This window comes from Oncorhynchus mykiss, chromosome 9 (assembly GCF_057628025.1).
Source record: "Oncorhynchus mykiss isolate SJ-2025 chromosome 9, ASM5762802v1, whole genome shotgun sequence".
Taxonomy (NCBI): domain Eukaryota; kingdom Metazoa; phylum Chordata; class Actinopteri; order Salmoniformes; family Salmonidae; genus Oncorhynchus; species Oncorhynchus mykiss.
The window spans coordinates 31,726,745-31,748,203 of NC_143030.1; the positions used below are offsets into that span (position 1 = coordinate 31,726,745).

General features: G+C 43.6%; 1 protein-coding gene across 6 annotated transcripts in view; it reads left to right on the plus strand.

The window, feature by feature from the left end:
* LOC110531878 (actin filament-associated protein 1) overlaps positions 1-21,459 on the plus strand; it is a 112,212-nt gene that overhangs the window by 42,264 nt on the left and 48,489 nt on the right. For 4 of the 6 annotated variants that reach the window (XM_036987777.2, XM_090184049.1, XM_036987778.2 and 1 more), the window contains 2 exons: positions 18,255-18,383; positions 18,790-18,872. In XM_036987777.2, coding sequence (XP_036843672.2) covers positions 18,255-18,383; positions 18,790-18,872 — 212 coding nt within the window. Of the gene's footprint in view, positions 1-7,228; positions 8,048-18,254; positions 18,384-18,789; positions 18,873-21,459 lie in introns of those variants that run through there. The other 2 variants (XM_036987776.2, XM_036987779.2) reach the window with 1 other exon arrangement.

Here is a 21,459-nt window from a genome sequence, read left to right on the forward strand (position 1 = left end):
ACACCCTCTCTCTCGCTCTTAATTTTTGTATTTCTCTCCTCCTGTCGCTCTCATCCACACTTGTTCTCTCCCCCCACATTCTATCTTTACTCACTTTCACATTCTCTTTCTCTCCCTCTCTATTGTTCACTCTTTCTCCTACTTTCCCTCTATTTTTCTCTCCTTCACTCTATTTCTCTTAATCTCTCTTCTTTCCCCTTTTCCCTCAGTGTCATGGCATTATATTGCAGGATGACAGACTGTTTGTGAGGGTTAGTGTGACCCAGAATATCTGGTTTCCTACCATTCTATAGACCATTGACGTCCAGTCTCTCAACAGTGCTACTGACTCGGGACAAGGCCAGCGTTGTGCTACAACCCCCAGCTCTGTGTGCTTAATTCAATAAGGCAATCTGGGGGAGAGAAGGTTACTTGTGTCACGGCTGTTTTGCGTAGAGCCTAGCATGTGTTTTGAGACATGTGACTCTGGCCGATTGGCTATGTAGTCCACACAACTCGAACCCACCAACACACACGCGCACAAACATACACATAATTTTCCATGGGACAAGCCAAAGAGGAATTATTTTAATGAATTAAGGTTTAAGTCGATTATCTTGATTCTACGGAGAGGATGATATAGTGTGATATAAAGAGATGGAGCAGCACCCTGTGTTATGAGATAGGGGACTAATATATTTTAATGTCAGTGACATGACAGTTTCATGGCTACAGTGCATGCAGCAGTGGTGTGTGTATCTCTATTAGATTAGATCTCAGTCATGCGGCCAAGCACTGACGTCAACGCTGACTTTCACAAAAGCCCAGATCAGCCAAGAAAGAGTTGACGCAAGAGATACAATCTCAGCATGTGTGTACATACATGTTTAGTTTAGTTTATTAGGATGCCCATTAGCTACTGCACATGCAGCAGCTACTCTTCCTGGGGTCCACAGAAAACATACAAATACATGACAAAGTACAGAACAGTTATAGACAAGGACATTACATTAAAAAAATATACATTATATTTATATATATTTTTCTCCTAAAATTTTTTTGTCATTATGGGGTATTGAGGAAAACATTTAATTGAATCCATTTTAGAATAAGGCTGTAACGTAATAAAATGTGGGGAAAGTGAAATGGTCTGAATACTTTCCGAAGGCACCGTATGTCTGTTTGAAGTGTATGCAAATCCATTATACAAGTGGTTAGGCGTTTTCAATGCACAAATGTTTCTTTTTAAAAGACTAGAAGAGAAGTAGTCCATTTGTCCTGAACCTTCAACAATGAAGGACTATCATGCATGTCGTTGGTGTTAGTTCTGTGTGTGAAGTTAAGGGCAAGGCGTGCTGCATATTATGAGCCTGCTGTAGCGTTACTGTAGCCTGCTGTAGCGTTACTGTAGCCTGCTGTAGCGCTGTAGCATTACTGTAGCCTGCTGTAGCGTTACTGTAGCCTGCTGTAGCGTTACTGTAGCCTGTTGTAGCGTTACTGTAGCCTGCTGTAGCATTACTGTAGCCTGCTGTAGCGTTACTGTAGCCTGCTGTAGCGTTACTGTAGCCTGCTGTGGCGTTACTGTAGCCTGCTGTGGCGTTACTGTAGCGTTAGGACTTTCTTTGCTGCACCTGACCGTATTACCGGGCAGTAATCAAGATGGGACAAGATCCGCACCTGAACAACTAGTACAGTTGATCTTTGTGTCAAAAAAACAGATTTTTTTATTTTTTATAACAGACATACCTCTCTCCCTATCTTCACAAAAACTTTGTAAACATGACTTGACCATGATAACTCCAATGTTACTCCTGGGAGGGGGGTTGGGAGGGAGTGGTCTTTTTGTAGCCATTTCCTAGTGACAGCCTTTGTACTGGCTGCCAGTAGGACCTTCAACAGTTAATTTACACCAATAGAGAAAAGTATCAGGTATTTCACCCAAATACATTTACGTTTGTTCTATGTCAAATTCCATTATTTTTCCAATGTTCGATCTTATTTTTCCCAGTAAGTTTCGATTGCGGGGCAGGACCAAGAGATATGAGAGTGATCCACCCTTGATAGCCCAACGAAGGGTGTTTTCTCCAACAAGGGTGTTGGGAGTCAGTCTGTTTTTGATTTCAGTTTAGGTGTTATGAAGAAACGTATAACATTCTTCCAACAGAATTCTCTCCAAGACCTTGAGTTGGTGGAGCTTAGTTGAGTCTCAAATATGTTCAACCATGTTTCATAATTTATTTCAATGTTAAGTTCCTCCTCCAATTTCTGTATAAATATAGTTTGTTGAATGTTTATTTGATAGAATACCCAAGTAATGATTTGAAATAGTTTTTTTGTTACTCCCCAAGTTGTATGCGTTAGTGAATACTTGGATACATTTTTAAGGGTCAATCACTTTTATCTGCCTTAAAAAAAAAATAGTGTCGAACTTGTAGGTATCTGTAAAAATCTTGTTTATCCAAGCCATGTTTTTTACTTAGGTCCTGGAAGTTCTCCAGGTCCCCATTCTTTATAATTGTACAAAATGATGTGATGCCTTTCTGCGTCCATTGTTTAAACCTGCTGTCCTGAGTTGCAGGGATGAAGTTGGGGTTGTATGCGGGCCAACTCGGCAGTTTGACCTCTCTGTCTAAACGAATTTGCTTAACTAGCCTAAATCATGTCTTAAGAGAGAAATTAATCCACTGATTTTGTCTATTGTATATTTCTTTTACCATGTCCTTATTTCCCAAAACTGACTGTATGGGTATCTCTGTCAAAGTACCTTTCTCGATACCTTTCCATTTGGATTCGTACTCTGAATTGCACCAACACACCAGAGGTCTCAACTGGGCTGACACAAAATAATAATTTAGGTTTGGTAAGGCCATACCCCCACAGTTTTTTTGGTAATTGTAATGTTGTACAGTATATCTAATTATTGGTCTCTTACTGTTCCAGATAAACCTTGATATCCGTTTATCCCTTAACTGTTTAAGTGGGATTTCTATGGGCAGAGATTGGAACAAATACAGTAACCTCGGCAGCATATTCTCTTTGTTGCAATTCTACTGTGGCTTATCATTATTGATGGATAACAACCGTTTTCCACCTCTTCCACACAAACTTGGCCAAATTCAAAACGGCAATCCTTCTCTTTCATGATTAGATATTCAATGCGCAAATATGATGATTCATTGTTCAATGTTGTCATTTCACTTCTGTATGTCCACTTCCCCAGAGTTCTGATAGAACATTTTGTATGATCTCTCATAAATAACTGTAGGGCCCTGCCTTTGGTACTTTTGGCTTTCCTTGTCATTGCCTCAATGTTATGGTCACTAGTACTACAGCCAATGGGAACTGATATTGCTTTGGAGCAAAGCTCTGCAGCGTTCGTGAAGATATGATCTATACAAGTGGATGTCACAGATCCAACACTATTTGTATACACTGTACTTGGTTGGTTGAGTGATAACCTGGGTCAACGTACAGTACCAGTCAAAAGATTGGACACACCTACTCATTCAGGGGTTTGTCTTTATTTTTACTATTTTCTACATTGTAGAGTAATAGTGAAGACATCAAAACTATGAAATAACACATGGAATCGTGTAAACTCAGCAAAAATAGAAACGCCCTCATTGTCAACTGCATTTATTTTCAGCAAACTTAACATGTGTAATTATTTGTATGAACATAACAAGATTCAACAACTGAGACATAAACTGAACAAGTTTCACAGACATGTGACTAACAGAAATAGAATGTGTCCCTGAACAAAGGGGGGGGTCAAAATCAAAAGTAACAGTTAATATCTGGTGTGGCCACCAGCTGCATTGCAGTACTGCAGTGCATCTCCTCCTCATGGACTGCACCAGATTTACCAGTTCTTGCTGTGAGATGTTACCCCACTCTTCCACCAAGGCACCTGCAAGTTCCCGGACATTTCTGGAGGGAATGGCCCTAGCCCTCACCCTCCAATCAAACAGGTCCCAGACATGCTCAATGGGATTGAGATCCGGGCTCTTCACTGGCCATGGCAGAACACTGACATTCCTGTCTTGCAGGAAATCATGCACAGAACGAGCATGGCTGCTGGCATTGGCTGTATGGCTGCTGGCATTGTCATGCTGGAAAGTCATGTCAGGAGGAGCCTGCAGGAAGGGTACCACATGAGGGAGGAGGATGTCTTCCCTGTAATGCACAGCGTTGAGATTGCCTGCAATGACAACAAGCTCAATCCGATGGTGCAGTGACACACCGCCCCAGACCATGACGGACCCTCCACCTCCAAATCGATCCCGTTCCAGAGTACAGGCCTTGGTGTAACGCTTATTCCTTCTACAATAAACGCAAATCCGACCATCACCCCTGGTGAGACAAAATCACACCTCGTCAGTGAAGAGCACTTTTTGCCAGTCCTGTCTGGTCCAGCGACGGTGGGTTTGTGCCCATAGGCAATGTTGTTGCCGGTGATGTCTGGTGAGGACCTGCATGCAACATGCCTACAAGCCCTCAGTCCAGCCTCGCTCAGCCTATTGCGGACAGTCTGAGAACTGATGGAAGGATTGTGCGTTTCTGGTGTAATTCGGGCAGTGATATTCGGATGTACCGATCCTGTGCAGCTGTTACACGTGGTCCGTCACTGCGAGGACGATCAGCTGTCCGTCCTGTCTCCCTGTAGTGCTGTCTTCGGCGTCTCACTAGTACGGACATTGCAATTTATTGCCCTGGCCACATCTGCAGTCCTCATGCCTGCTTGCAGCATGCCTAAGGCATGTTCACGTAGATGGGCAGGGACCCTGGGCATCATTATTTTTGAGTTTTTCAGAGTCAGTAGAAAGGCCTCTTTAGTGTCCTAAGTTTTCATAACTATGACCTTAATTGCCTACCGTCTGTAAGCTGTTTGTGTCTTAACGACCATTCCACAGGTGCATGTTCATTAATTAAGCATGGGAAACAGTGTTTCAACCCTTTTCCAATGAAGATCTGTGAAGGTATTAGGATTTTTAGCAAATTATCTTTGAAGGACAGGGTCCTGAAAAAGGGACGTTTCTTTTTTTGCTGAGTTTAGTAACGTAAAAAGTGTTAAACAAATCAAAATATATTTTAGGTTCTTCAAAGTAGCCACCCTTTGCCTTGATGACAGCTTTGCATACACTTGGCGTTCTCTCAACCAGCTTCACCTGGAATTCTTTTCCAACAGTCTTGAAAGATTTCCCACGTGCTGAGCACTTAATGGCTGCTTTTCCTTCATTCTGCAGGCCAACTCATCCCAAGCCATCTCAATTGAGTTGAGGTCGGGTGATTGTGGAGGCCAGGTCATCTGATGCAGCACTACATCACTATCCTTCTTGATCAAATAGCCCTTACATAGACTGGAGGTGTGTTGGGTCATTGTCCTATTGAAAAACAAATGATAGTCCCACTAAGCACAAACCAGATGGGATGGCGTATCACTGCAGAATGCTGTGGTAGCCATGCTGGTTAAGTGTGCCTTGAATTCTAAATAAACCACAGACAGTGTCACCAGCAAAGCACCATCACACAACCTCCTCCATGCTTCACAGTGGGAACCACACATGCAGAGATCATCCGTTCACCTACTCTGTGCCTTACAAAGACACTGCGGTTGGAACCAAAAATCAAAAAATGTCCATTGCTCATGTTTCTTTGCCAAAGCAAGTCTCTTCTTATTATTGTTGTCCTTTTAGCAGTGGTTTCTTTGCAGCAATTCGACCTTGAAGGCCTGATTTCACGAAGTCTCCTCTGAACAGTTGACGTTGAAATGTTTCTGTTACTTGAACTCTGAAGCATTTATTTGAGCTGCAATTTCTGAGGCTGGTAACTCTAATGAACTTATCCTCTGCAGCAGAGGGAACTCTGGGTCTTCCTTTCCTGTGGCGGTCCCCCATGAGAGACAGTTTCATCATAGCGCTTGATGGTTTTTGCGACTGCACTTGAAGAAACTTTCAAGTTCTTGAAATGTTCCGGATTGACTGACCTTCACGTCTTAACGTAATGACGGACTGTTGTTCCTCTTTACTAATTTGAGCTGTTCTTGCCATAATATGGACTTGGTCTTTTACCAAGTAGGGCTACCTTCTGTATACCACCCCTAACTTGTCACAACACAACTGATTTGGCTCAAATGCATTAAGAAGGAAAGAAATTCCACAAATGAAATTTTAACAAGGCACAACTGTTAATTGAAATGCATTCCAGGTGACTACCTCATGAAGCTGGTTGAGAGAATGCCAAGAGTGGGCAAATCTGTCAAGGCAAAAGGTTGGCTGCTTTGAAAAATCTAAAATATATTTTGATTTGTTTAACACTTTTTTGGTTACTACATGATATGTGTTATTTCATAGTTTTGATGTCTTCACTATTATTCCACAAACACTTGAGGGTGTGCAGTCAAACAAGGTTGAAGGTTCACACCTTGCATGGTCACACTATAGCTCATATCCTTTCTCACACACACACACACACACCTCCAATTGGCCCATTCGTTGCACCACATCTTTAACACTATAATCAGTGCAACCAGTTAATTCCTTCACCACCCTAAAGCTCAGCTTCCTCCCCTGAAGCAACATTTGTGGTTTTATTTCACACTACCTCAAGAAGCACTCCTCCCACTATTGCAATTAACCCACGGTAGGTGCATTTGGACTGCATACCATAATACCCTGTATAGCATAATGAACAATAGCTGTAAGGAATACCATATCGGGTCTACTAAGGCCTTAAAAATACTCTACATCATTGACAACCTGTGTCTTGCTGCGTTTTTGTTTTTGCTTGACTGTTTGTTGGAAAAGAAAAGTGAGATGTGAGTGAGATAAAATCCACAGGCCTTCTTTTTGAGGATTTTACCACCTTGTTTTGACAGCCCTGCCCAAATAAATCAGCTCCTACCCCAAAATGTGTGTGGTCCTTTTCTGACCATTTTTTTTTTACCAAACCCAAACCTCTAATCTACTAACACACAGTAGAAGTGAAGGTTAGGTTGGTTTGTTTTTGCATAGCTAGGCACACACCCTCAAGTGTTTAGTTTATAGTCCAGAAAAGCCTTAATTACATATGATATAGTTTCAATGTGTCAATTTACACATGGTAAAACTTCAGTTCTGAACCAGCGTTTCTAGGCTTCAGCCTACCTAAACTATGCAATACAGCAGACATTGTTTTGCTGAGTCTGAGTTGGGTGAGGTATTATACAGTATCCCTGTATTTCAACTTGAGCCCCACTCTCATATCTGTCATTGGCTGGCTGTTGCTCTCCCCTCTGGACACACAACCGTGTGACGGGTGCAGTGAGAGACGCGGACGGTCCTTAATTACCGACTATTACCATAAACTGCCGATTTCCCCCCCCCCCCATCCCGAGGGGCGAGCCAGCCTGAGTTCAATAACCCATCTGCCGCTGAGGAAAAGGGGGAGAACTCAGAACTGGGCTAGCCCTGCCTGCCTGGTGTGTTTAAATATGCTTCCCTTAGTTAACTGCACACTGGAATACGAGCCCGAGGGAGAGCTGGGCGGAGAGAAAAGGGGTCGCGTCTCACCTTTCAGCAAAGATAGAGAGGGGGAGATATTCGAAAAGTTCAGTCTGCCCTCGGCGCGCTTGCTTGCAAGGCACGACTAGCCCTCTCATTATTGGCCGCCTGTCAGCACCGTAGCAGACGGCAGATGCGAGCGTTCAAACAAGATCGGTTTCTGAGCTGAGCAGACCATGCAGGCATAGGCAGTTTGAGTAGGTTTTGTAAGAGGGAGAAGGACGGAAGGAAGGAAGCAAAGAGGGGAAAAGAGCCGGAGAAAAGTTTGTAAGGAGACTCGTGACGGAGACGTTGCCGGTTGGTCGCAAAGCGCCCGGTGGTGAAAGACTGTTCAGAGCTGGTATCGCGGGGCAAATCTATCCTCAAAGAAACAGACAAGGGTTCCGTCGTTGGCCGCTGACCCGTGGAGAGAGGGATTTTTATTGATATTCCACAGCTGCCGGCCACTCGCCTGCTTCTGTTTGCTGGGATTTAGATGCGTTGGGAAGCCACCATGCGGCGCGATCCCATTTTGTTCGCTTCCAGGGGTGAGTGTATTCCAACGTCAGCATGCGCTTTTGGTTCAGATCGTCAACAGCTGGCCACTGTAAATATTGATATGTGTCTGACACGTCTATTTACCATCTCCCCTTGAGAGCTGCTGGTTTTAAAACGAAACGAGTTCAATAGCCAACACACTTACTGGAAGTGAAAATATAATGACATAATTCCCTGATTATGCATTAGACTAGGCCTATTATTGTATAATACTGTAGCGTTATATCCTAATAATAAACAATGCATTGTTGCTAATCATTATCACCCCGCCTTGTAAATTGTCACTCATTAAATGAATTATTCTGTAATAATAGGAACTCTCATAACAGAGAGAGCGAGAGGTTGCTGCGAGCTTGGAGCCTGGAAAGATTGCTGGCCACCGCTGGCTCCTGACAGTGTCATTAGGGTCGTGGTTTTGTTGTCCATGGAATTATGCGTCGCGACTAGAGCTTTGCTAGTTGCGACCTGAGACCTCCCCGCCCTCTCCCCTTTCTGACCCCGGGCAACACTGATGAATAGCAGCCCTCTCAGCGTCCAGGCAGTCCCGCACGATAATCACTGGATTGTGCCGTCGCTGGGCGCAGCTGGCGCGGGACGAAGTGACCAGTGACCGCTTCTTTCCAGGACTTGGAGCTGCTACAGTATAGTGTGCATGAGTTTTGCACGCTCATTTATTTGGGTCGATTACTTTTGTTGCTGTACCATCAATTCAATCAGGGCATTATAGTTTATAATATATCATAACAGTCATGGAACGCTTTTGTTTATTTTCCAATGTTACTCTAAATCAGATTTTGGCCTCCGATTAGGTTTATTCTATACAAATTAAGCAATGTTTCTATGATGTTACTTACACACATGATTGTGGTGGTGTCACGCAATTCATCCGTTGCATAGGCCCACATACCTAAGGTCAACCTAGAGGTAATGCAAGATTTTCCCTGAGGTCAACAACACAGTCGTGGTATGACAACACCAAGTGGCTCCATGTCTCTTGTTTCTCTGCAGGAGACCGTATCCCTACAATAACAAAAACCTGGCTCCACTGCTACCCTCCTCTATCTTCGGGTTGGCAGCTGCGTGGTATCAGGTAGCTAGGCAATTTATCGCAGCTTAACATTTGGTAGGGTCACCGACAGACAACCATTGTGTAGTAATGCTGTAATCTCATCTACACGCCACATGAGAATGTGGGAAGTGTGTTTTGGCTCAAGGGCTGGGACATGGAGAGGGTGTTTTTAAGTTTTGCCTTGTGATCATCCTATCCACCATTGGGGGGGGGGGGGGGGGGGTGGTACTAGCAGCAGGCAAACTTGGCAGTTGGAAAGAATGCACTTTCTGTCCCTGTTTCTAAAACTCTTACGTGGTGCCATTTTGGGGGCAATATGAATGGAGTGTTAATGTGTTTATTATCGTAGTTTCCCCTCGGTCGGAAACCCTCTGACGATGTGGCTTTAATTGGCACCGCGTTGGGTGCCTGTGATGTGGCCATGGTGTCAGCAATTTGGCCCCCTTCGCTCGTTGGCCCATTTGGTTCTGTTTTAGCGAAAGGGGGTCCCCCTCTCTTTTAGAACCCCACTCAGCACCCCAATGATGATGGATTTTTAAAGGCTTTCTTGTGTCAAAAAATAAACAGGACCCCCCCCCCCCCCCCCCCCCCTTTCAATGGCAGGAAAACCCGATTCAAAGAGGAGAAGAGAGGAAGAAAAATGAGTTCATAATCCCACCTCATCAAAGTCAATCTGTCAGTGAACTGGCATGCAGGCACAGAGTTTAATTCCAACCCAAATTGGAGATCCTTGGCCGCCTCTCCATTCCTGTCAATAGCCTTATGCACATTGGAAAACCATCGTGATGAAGAGCCATATGTAGACTTATATAAGACTTGTGTCATACAGTGTAACTGTCATGCATTGCGACTGTCATATGGTGTAGCTATCATATAGTTTGACTGTGCCTTTATCCAACACAAATCCAAAGCCTTTTGACATGATATAATTGCATGTGGACAGACTACGAAAACATAAATCGTCAACCAAGATTAGGCTTGATGTAACATTGGTTTTGCAGGGCCATCTGATTTACTTTCCAAATGCATGCACTATTAGCAATCATAAATAACCACTCCTGCTTTCCTTGGTAATAATCCTCAGGGCAATAACTGATGTTGTTGATAATTTCAGATTAGCCCATAGCCTGATATAAAAGGCTTAGCAGCTATAAGAGGATGAGCTGGTTAGCCAGTTTGATTATCTGTCTGGGGTGAAGATATACATTTGATCCAGATAGAACAAACACCACTGCGAGAGGGTTTTGTTGTGGTCTGAGGGGGGGTTGCGCAAGAGTAGCTCTTGAGAAAAACGCCATCAACAACATGACTGAAAATGTAACTGATGGAAGAAAGGGTGGAAAGGGGGTTGTGGTCTGTGCTGGGTGGAGTCTAATGGGAATAGATGCTTTTAAATACTGTCTGGTTAGGAGCTGTCAATCAAAGTGGAGCGGTTTCCCTTTGAGCGTCACAGCAGATAACTCGGCATTGGGCCAATACATGGATTGCTCTAGCTTTACCACAAACGCGTGAGGTATGGCATGGGAGCCCAAATGCTCATCTCATCAACCTCCTTCGGACTCTGATAGACTACATCAGCCACGCTATCCTCTTTTGACTTTCTTTCTTTCTTTCTTGGTTGAATGCAAATGGCTGGTGACATAACTAACGTCCAGGTTGGGATGAGATGCGGAGGGCACCACCAAGTCTCCTCAGGCCTTCCATTCCTCCAAGAAAGATGAGTCCAACCCGAAATCCAGTGCCTCTAACCACCATCCTCTCCTGTTTTCTTTTTCTTCCCTCCATCCCCTCTCAGTGGTGTGCTTTCACGTCGAGTGCTCTGTAATTATCCCCTTACACAGATACTGGAGGAGCTTCACTCTCTCTTTCTCTCATGCTCTATCTCGCTCTCTTGCACTCTCTCGCTCTCTCTCGCACTCACTCTCTCTCCATTCCTTCCTACCCTCTCTCTCTCCATTCCTTCCTACCCTTTCTCTCTCCATTCCTTCCTACCCTCTCTCTCTCTCTCTCCATTCCTTCCTACCCTCTCTCTCTCTCTCCATTCCTTCCTACCCTCTCTCTCTCTCTCAATTCCTTCCTACCCTCTCTCTCTCTCTCCATTCCTTCCTACCCTCTCTCTCTCTCTCTCCATTCCTTCCTACCCTCTCTCTCCCTCTCCACTGCCTCTCTCTATGAACTACAGACTCTGGTTCCCTTCTCTCAGATGATGGGTAGGTTTTGAAGTCCAGATCAGTCCGACTCAGATGTTTGTGGTTTGGCACATCTGCTTGTAAACCACCTGTGTAACTGATAGAGATGATATAGTCCACTGTGATGTTCCCTTGGCATTCCCCGTGGAACACAGAGCCCTGGTAATTACAGACCAGGATAGCGAATGCTGGTCTCTCATCATAAGCTAATGCAGCCACTGACCTCATCATCTTACAGTACATGGGTTGGGTTCTCAGGGGAAAGGACCCAGAAGCATGAGTGTTTTATTGCAGGTTTATTAAAGGTTCATTGTGTTTCTATGACCGTGATTTGATATGATGTTCACCCTTTTGATTGGGGTGATCGTGGCAGCAGATACCTCGGCATTAGGACTCTAGTCTTCACGGAGTTTAGAGGATTATTAAGGCAGAAATATGATGTATAGAACTGGCACGATTCCCTACTCTAAGTGACAGAGAATCATGTATGTTCTACACATCACATTTCCATCTGACTTGCTGTGTAATCTACGAAAAGAGTCCCAGGTTAGCTTTTCTGGGTCAAACAGGGGCTCCAGGGAGAGAGTTCCAGGGGCCCAGGGGAGGTAGCGTGTTTCCCCCGCACTGGGCTTCCTCTCTCTGAGTGTGGGTGTAGGCCGACTGGAGGAAATGTGCCGACTCAGACCCTGGAGTAAGGCACTCAGTTCACCCCAACGGAGAGAGGGAGGGAAGGGAGAAAAGTAACAATCCAGAGACGAGGGCAGAAGAAGGAGGGGGGCACAGTAGGAGGGTCAGCTGGAAGAGCCAGCTGTAGTGTGTGTGTGTGTGTGTGTGTGTTGATATAAGGAGCTGTGTGCAACCAGCGTTGAGCGATGCCCTGTTGTGCGGCGGCGACTGAAGCGAGGAGGGTGACCATGGCGATGCCAGACCATAAACCACCCCAATTAACGTCATAAACGTCCAACTGCAACATTCTGCCCACAACGCAACAGATTATGTGGTTGTTCCCTATATCCTTCAATGACACTCAATATATTGCATTTGCTGATGACCATTGACATTCTATGGAATAGTAAACTCGAGCATACCTGCGCTGCACACAAACTGTGTCCGGCGGTCCATGTCCGCAGTGCATCCACTAACCAGCTTGTCATTGGTCCAGGTCTGCAGTATCTTATGCCCATTGGCTCAGTCAACACGCAGAGTCTGGGTGGGATCTATCATCAGACATCAAAGTGGAGCAGGCTACTGCTTGATCCAAAGAACGCCAGAGCTCCCTCAGAAGCCTGGCTCGAGTTTCTCAAACAGATATGATGTCAGATTACATAGGCTTTATGATATATGGTCTAGATGAGTAGTTGTAGTACACATGTGGGCATCATATGATGGCTCAATACAGCCTGGTTATGGGATGGATGATGACGACGTGCTCTCTAATTTGCGTAAATACACCAACTGGTTTTCCTGTATTGTAAGGGTGAGTTTGGGTTGTGTTTGTAGGTTGCCCATCACTTAGGCTACACAATGGTGGAAAATAAACAATGTGGGTACAAAAACATTAAGAACACCTTCCTAGTATTGAGTTGTGGCAACTGTTTTGCCCACAGCACAGCCTCAATTCATCATGGACTCTACAAGGTTTGGAAAATTGTTCCACAGGGATGCTATCAAAGGTTGACACCAATGATCCCCACAGTAGTGTCAAGTTGACTGGAGGTCCTTTGGGTGGTGGACCATTCTTGATTCACGCGGGAAACTGTTGAGAGTGAAAACCCCAGCAGCGTTGCAATTCTTTATGCAAACTAGTGCTCCTGGCATCTACTACCATACCTGGTTCAAAGGCACTTGCATATTTTCTTGCCCATTCACCATCCGAATGGCACACATACACCACGTCTCAATTGTCTAAAGACTTAAAAATACTTCTTTAACCTGTCTCCTCCCCTTCATCTACACTGATTGAAGTGGATTTAACAAGTGACATCAATCAGGTATCATAGCTTTCACCTGGATTCACCTGGTCAGTCCGTCATGGAAAGAGAAGGTGTTCTTCATGTTTTATACTCTCAGCGTAGTTATGTATTGCTATATTTAGTTCCTGTATGACATTTTGAGTGTGTCTTAATAGAATAGTAACACATTTTGTTATGGAAAATGCAGGCTATTTAAGGTGAGAGGGAAAAACATCTGGTTTATGTTCTTGTCCTGAGTTTGTAGTTGTGTGTATTTGACAGTGTCTGTCTGTCTCTCATTTACAAATGGTGTCTGTAGCACACCCACCCCTTCTGCTGTGTTTAGTCTGGGGACGTGACAGCCTTTCAACTCAGGACCAGCGCCCCACACACACACACACACACACACACACACACACACACACACACACACACACACACACACACTGCCTAGGGCCTCTATCATCGGAGTGACAGGAGAAGGCAGAGTAGTGTTTAAGGACCTGTCAGACATCAAGACACACACACACACACACACACACACACACACACACACACATAAAAAACAACAACAAAAAAGAAGGGTACAGTTGAAGTTGGAAGTTTACATACACCTTAGCCAAATACATTTAAACTCGGTTTTTCACAATTCCTGACATTTAATCCTACTAAAAATCCCCTGTCTTAGTTCAGTTAGGGTCACCACTTTATTTGAAGAATGTGAAATGCCAGAATAATAGTAAAGAGTGATTTATTTCAGCTTTTATTTCTTTCATCACATACCCAGTGGGTCAGAAGTTTACATGCACTCGATTCGTATTTGGTAGCATTGCCTTTAAATTGTTTAACTTGGGTCAAACGTTTCGGGTAGCCTTCCACAAGCTTCCCACAATAAGTTGGGTGAATTTTGGCCCATTCCTCCTGACAGAGCTGGTGTAACTGAGTCAGGTTTGTAGGGCTCCTTGCTCGCACACGCTTTTTCAGTTCTGCCCACACATTTTCTGTAGAATTGAGGTCAGGGCTTTGTAATGGCCACTCCAATACCTTGACTTTGTTGTCCTGAAGCCATTTTTCCACAACATTGGAAGTATGCTTGGGGTCATTGTCTATTTGGAAGATCCATTTGCGACCAAGCTTTAACTGATGTCTTGAGATGTTGCTTCAATATATCCACATAATTTTTCTTCTTCATGATGCCATCTATTTTGTGAAGTGCACCAGTCTCTCTTGCAGTAAAGCAACCCCACAACATGATGCTGCCACCCCCGTGCTTCACAGTTGGGATGGTGTTCTTTGGCTTGCAAGCCTCCCCCTTTTTCCTCCAAACATAACGATGGTCATTATGGCCAAACCGTTCTATTTTGTTTTTCATCAGACCCGAGGACATTTCTCCAAAAAGTACGATCTTTGTCCCCATGTGCAGTTGCAAACCGTAGTCTGGCATTTTTATGGCGGTTTTGGAGCAGTGCCTTCTTCCTTGCTGAGCGGCCTTTCAGGTTATGTCGATTATAGGATTCGTTTTACTGTGTATATAGATACTTTTGTACATGTTTCCTCCAGCATCTTCACAAGGACCTTTGCTGTTGATTTGATTTGCACTTTTCACACCAAAGTACGTTAATCTCTAGGAGACAGAACGTGTCTCCTTCCTGAGCGGTATGATGACTGTGTTGTCCCATGGTGTTTATACTTGCATACTATTGTTTGTACAGATGAACGTGGTACCTTCAGGCGTTTGGAAATTGCTCCCAAGGATGAACCAGACTTGTGGAGGTCTACAATTTTTTTTCTGAGGTCTTGGCTGATTTCTTTTGATTTTCCCATGATGTCAAGCAAAGAGGCACTGAGTTTGAAGGTCGACCTTGAAATACATCCACAGGTACACCTCCAATTGACTCAAATTATGTCAATTAGCCTATCAGAAGCTTTTAAAGTCATGACATCATTTTCTGGAATTTTCCAAGCTGTTTAAAGGCACAGTTAACTTAGTGTATGTAAACTTCTGACCCACTGAAATTGTGATACAGTGAATAATAAGTGAAATAATCTGTCTAAACAAGAAGTAGATGTCCTAACTGACTTGCCAAAACTAGTTTGTTAACAAGAAGTTTGTGGAGTGGTTGAAAAACAATTTTTTTATGACGCCAACAAAGTGTTTGTAAACTTCCGACTTCAGCTGTACTTGTTTAGTCCTTGGCTATGCCCCACATCTCTCTAGAATTTAATTTTAAAAAGCTATTTTCACATCAGCTGTTGTCACCAAGTCCTTATACATGTAAACACAAGAAGGGACAAAACATGGATGAAACCAAAGTCCAAGTAGTCTTTCTAAACAACAAAATGGAACAGAATTACATAAAATTGAGATTGAAACCCAGCCTAAAGTCCTCATTCTCTCTCTAGAAAAGCTATTTTATTTAAGGAGTAACATTAAAAATAGACTGATATGCAGACCCGTATGACCCACCAACATTAGATAACTATACAGAAATCCCTACAATTACTGAGAAAAGTAAATCGAGTCAATGATGAGAGAGTAGTCTGATTTAAATTATAATTGAACCTAGAGGTTTGCCATGAACCAAGAGATTTTGAGTTCAAATCTCAATTGAGGGTCATGTTGAATAATAATGACTGTATAAATGGACATGCACAATGTAATCATGTATGTCAACGTGTGTAAAATATTTAAGTTGAAAACGTATGTTCAAAGCAAGGTTTGTGTCTGTGTGTGTACTTTAAGGTACTGCTTAAGTCATTTTTTGGGCGTATCTGTACTTTACAGATACTATATGTTTTACAACTTTTACTGTTACTCAACTACATTTCTAATGAAATCAATGCACTTTTTCCTCATAAATGTTCTCTGACACCCAAAAGTACTCGTTACATTCCGAAAGCTTAACAGGACAGGAAAATGGTCAAATTCACACACACATCAAGATATCATCCCTACTGAGTCTGATCTGACGGACTCACTAAACACAAATGCTTTGTTTGTGAATTAAATAAAGAGTGTTGGAGTGTGCCCCTGGCTATCCGTAAATAAAAAATACAATTGTGTCCTCCGGTTTGCTGAATGTGAAGAATGTGAAATGATATATATACATTTACTTTTGATACATAAGTATATTTAAAACCAAATACTGTTAGACTGTTACTCGATTATTCTTTTACAGGGTGACGTTTACTTGAGTCATTTTCTATTAAGGTATCTTTACTTTTAATCAAGTATGACAATTGGGTACTTTTTCACCACTGGTAACCAGTTGCACAGCACTTTTTGAATCAACATTTGAGAAGTTTTGTCAAGTTAGAGGTAAGTTTGGGCCAAATATATATTTTTTTGTTAAGGTAGCATGGCTGTGGAACCAATTCCTTAATAATAATTTGAAGCAACTTGATTTTTGTTGTTGTTGTTGCAGTGTACCAGCAAGAAGGTGCTAAATAAGGGTCTGTTTGAAAGGGGGTCATATAAACATTGCCTTAGATTTTTTTTTTTTATATAGGTAATATACCACACTTCCTGTCTGAAATGGGTATCTGTCTCTCTCTCCCCCCTCCTCTCTCAAAGGATAATAAGATTACAACAGGAATGTGTGAAAGCTGCTGTTTGTACAGCTATAGAGAAAGACTCCCAGTCTTCTCCATAGCTGTGAGAATAAAATATGGATGTGTTTTCTAACCTCGTACATGTCTCTGGCAGACAACGGTATGCACCAATCTCAATGCCAGACGCACTGATCAAAGGTTTAGGCCACCATCCCCCAAACTGTACATCACTATCATTAATAGAGCTGTCAAGGGGGTCCTTCGGGCTTTTACAGGGCCTACTAGATGTTATATCATCGTAGGTGTCTGGCAAAAACAATACGTCAATTGAGACTATGTTCAAATCACTCTACTGCTGTGTGCTGAACATTCCAAACCGTTTCGCGAGCTGTCAGTCAGATTTCGCATGTGGAGGGGATGCGGATAAGTGCCTTACCATTTGCTATGACATAATGCATTACTCAATAGGTGTATATCAAAATATACCACCCTAGAAATGGTATTGCTCCTCACAGAGTTCAACTGAACTGATTTTTGTTTTAATGGAATCATTCAAAACACACAAGTATGGTCTGTGAGGAATTATGCCTTTGCAGGGGTTAAATGATAGTTTCATCGTGAGTGTGTGTTTTTCCGTCATAGTGGGAGGCCTGGGGAATTCTCTACGGAACAAACCACATATAGGACCTCTGATTATATCCTTAGCTAACCAACCATAACTTCTAGGGGGCCCGTCAATGAACGTCCACTATTTAGAGTACATATGTCGTCATCAGCAATAAGACATGCTTATTACACGCTGTTTACATGTTTATTACATGTTTATTACATGTTTATTACATGTTTATTAGACATGTTTATTACACACTCTGCTGGAACTGACAGGGCTGAACCATGAAAGACGGGAGGTGTGTTCTCTTTATCTACAGAGGAGTTCTGTACTGATGTGCAGAGCCTAACACTCATATCACCGCCATAACTCGACGTGAAGCGATCCATACCCTTCTCTCCCTCCCAGTGAGAGACACACACAGGCACCTACACATCCAGCTATGCCTTTATATGGGCTGTGCCTATTGTTTGTCTGCGTAGAAGGTTAGCGAATGTATATGTTCCCAGAGCTGCAAATGAACTTTGATGGCAGGGAAGATTCCTCAGGTCTAATGCCAGTGCCAGCCTCGGTTGGGCAACTCTTAATCATGATGTCTACATTCTGCTTTGGATACGTCAGTTAGCTTGCGTTTGTTTCCCAAGAGTCTTTGAATGCTGTTGAAACGGTAGAGCCTACAGAGAGTGTTGACATCGACTTGGTCATAACCACAATATTCCGTTACACCTTTGCTGGCCATGAGTATGATGCGTTAATAGCCTGTGTTTTTGCTAGCGTGTGTGCTGTCTAACATTCTATCGTTTTGTGTCCTGTGTCTTTCTGCAGCCATGGAGGAGTTGGTGTGTGAGCTGCGTCTGTTCCTGGACCTGCTGGACAGGGAGTATCTGAGTTCTGGGGTCAGGGAGAAGAAGATGCTCATCTCCAACATCCTCCACAGGGTCCTCAACGCTAATGGTCAGAATCTAAACACAACCTTTACACAACCTCACGGTCAGACCTACAACCATCACATAACCTTTACGCACGACCTCAGTCCGCTCATTTCCAACATTCTGCATAGGGTACCCAACGCTAAAGGCCAGAACCACAACCTTCACACACCCTTTGTCCACTTCAACCACATAATCATTACACAACCTCAGTTCAGTTAAGGTCAGACTCCCAACCACCGCACATCAACTATTACACAACTTTAGTCCGTTCAGTTCACCTCAATCCCTATTATATGTCAATCTGATCCATTTTATTGTTTTAGAAACATAACATGGATGAAACCAAATTCCAATTATTGTCCCTTGTGTTTTACTTTGCCGTCTTCAACTGTCTCTAAAATCTATTTTTATCGCTCTCTTCCTCTCAGAGCCCTCGTTCAAGTCAGAGATCCACAGCAGCCTCCCGGCCCCCCCTCAGATGCCCCTCCCAGAGATCCCACAACCCTGGCTGGTAAGACAACCTCACATCACCTCTGACCCCTAACCTCTGACATCACCACCTTTACATCACTTTACCCTTCACTGACTGGGCATGGTAGTCTACTGACTGGGCATGGTAGTCTACTGACTGGGCATGGTAGCCTACTGACTGGGCATGGTAGCCTACTGACTGGGCATGGTAGTCTACTGACTGGGCATGGTAGTCTACTGACTGGGCATGGTAGCCTACTGACTGGGCATGGTAGTTATTTGTACTGGATCAGATCATAACACAGCCAATAAACTTGATTGATCGCTTGATGATGTTTATTGTCATTCAAGAGGAAATTCCTTCCACATTCTTCAACCACAAGTAACTTGACACATTTGAGACATGTTGCGTGAGCTCAAGCCAGATCGCATGCAGTACTCTGTCCCGTGAAAGTCACATCCAATCATATTAGAGGATGTTGTAACCATTTGAAGTGTTTCAGGGTGTTTTAACAGTCTCTTCTAAATCAGTAGGAAGGGTAGTTCTGAGATCGATATGTTTCTGCTTTCTCACCACCTCCCAACCCCTGACACTCATCAACAACACATAAGCACGGTTTAATATATGTGGATGTGTGCTGTGGCAACAGAATGCGCGTGTGTGTGTGTGTGTGTGTGTCATTTGTCTCCGAGCGGATGCGTCTGATCGTATCCGGGTGTGCCATGCTATCCCATCAACCCCCTTCACCATGACAATGACCCACACCTTGTTCTACAAAGCTGTGGTGAGGAGTGTGTGAGACAACGCACACACATCCGCACAGCTTAATTTTTTGGACATTTCAGGACTTTTTGGGGAGTACAAATGTTTGACCATTAGAACAAAAATCCTATTTTCCCCCGACCCTAAAGCCTAACCCTTAACCTAACCCTATCCCTCAAAGTCTTAACCCTAACCCTTAACCTAACCCTATCCCTCAAAATCTTAACCCTAACCCTTAACCTAACCCTATCCCTCAAAATCTTAACCCTAACCCTTAACCTAACCCTATCCCTCAAAATCTTAACCCTACACTAGAACTCAAAATAGCATTTGAACAAATTCAGGACATTCAGTGAATTGTTAGGACATTGGGGTCCTGATGATAAGGTAGGAAAACGAGTACACACACACACACACACACACACACTCCCTTACAGTAGAGTTTGTAATTAGAACCATCCTATCTCTGTCCTCCTCTCCTGACCCTAGTGTGTGTCTGGACTCTGGAACTCCTGGCTGCACTTCCCGGAATACTTTGAGAGAGGAGGAGGAGGAGGGGGTGAGGGAGGGGTTACGGGGTCATACAGTCAATTTCTCTCTCTTCCTCTCCCTTTGAAATTACCATTCATTATATTGCAATGCTGCCCTCTGGAAAACTGTCCAAGTAGCTGTGGTGTTTTTTTTTCCAACCGTCTTTGGTTTCAGTTCACAAACATTTAATCTCGCTCCAATGTTCTCTCCCCCTCTCTCTCTCTCTCTCTCTCTCTCTCTCCCTTGGTAACTCTGTCTTCTCCATCCCTATAGGTAATAGTGCATGTTAGAGAGAGAGGGAGGAATAATAAATGTAATAAGAATTGAGACTCAAATCCCATTATTGTACCCCCCCCCCCCCCCTCAGAACAGCCTCAATTTGTCGCGGCATGTACTTGACACGGTGTTCGAAAGCGTTCCACAGGGATACTGGCCCATGTTGATTCCAGTGCTTCCCACAGTTGTGTCAAGTTGGCTGGATGTTCTTTGGGTGGTGGACCATTTTTGATACACACGGGAAGCTGTTGCGCGTGAAGAATCCAGCAGCTTTGCAGTTCTCGACTCACTCAAAACCGGTGCGCCTGGCACCTACTACCTAACCCCGTTCAAGGGCATTTACATATTTTGTCTTGTCCATTCACCCTCTGAATGGCACACAAACAATCCATGTCTCAATTGTCTCAAAGCTTAAAAATCCTTCTTTATCCTATCTCCTCCCCTTCATCTAAACTGATTTGAAGTGGATTTAACAGGTGACATCAATGAGGGATCATATAGTAGCTTTCACCTGGATTCACCTGGTCAGTCTAGTATGTCATGGGAAGAGCAAGTGTTACTAATGTTTTGTACACTGAGTGCATTCTAGATAGAATAAGCATAATAACATCCTTTAGCAAGGTCATCTAACATGCTAACACAGACCCTCTCAGTCACTACAGAAGAGTTATGAGGGTCACATGGGTGGCATTTAGTTAGGTTCTCTTAGCGATTAGCAGAGAAAGAGACTGTTGATAGAGGCAAGGACCGCTGTCGCTAAGAATTGTTATTTGTGCCAGGGCAGTTGACTTTTTATTGACCCTTTCCCCACAGCGTGCGCACACACACACACACACACACACACAGGCTCTAATATCATTAGGGGTCAGGAGACCCTTACAGGATATCTGTTAATCAGATAGACAAAGATTGGGGCATTTTATTCCAACCAGCCAAATCAACCTCACTTTGAACCACCCAGCAGGCTTCCCCTCCTGGGTGTGTGTGTGTGCGTGTTAGGGAAAATGTATGAGAGAGTACTGTGTGTGTATGCTCAAGAGAGCGACAGCATATTGGA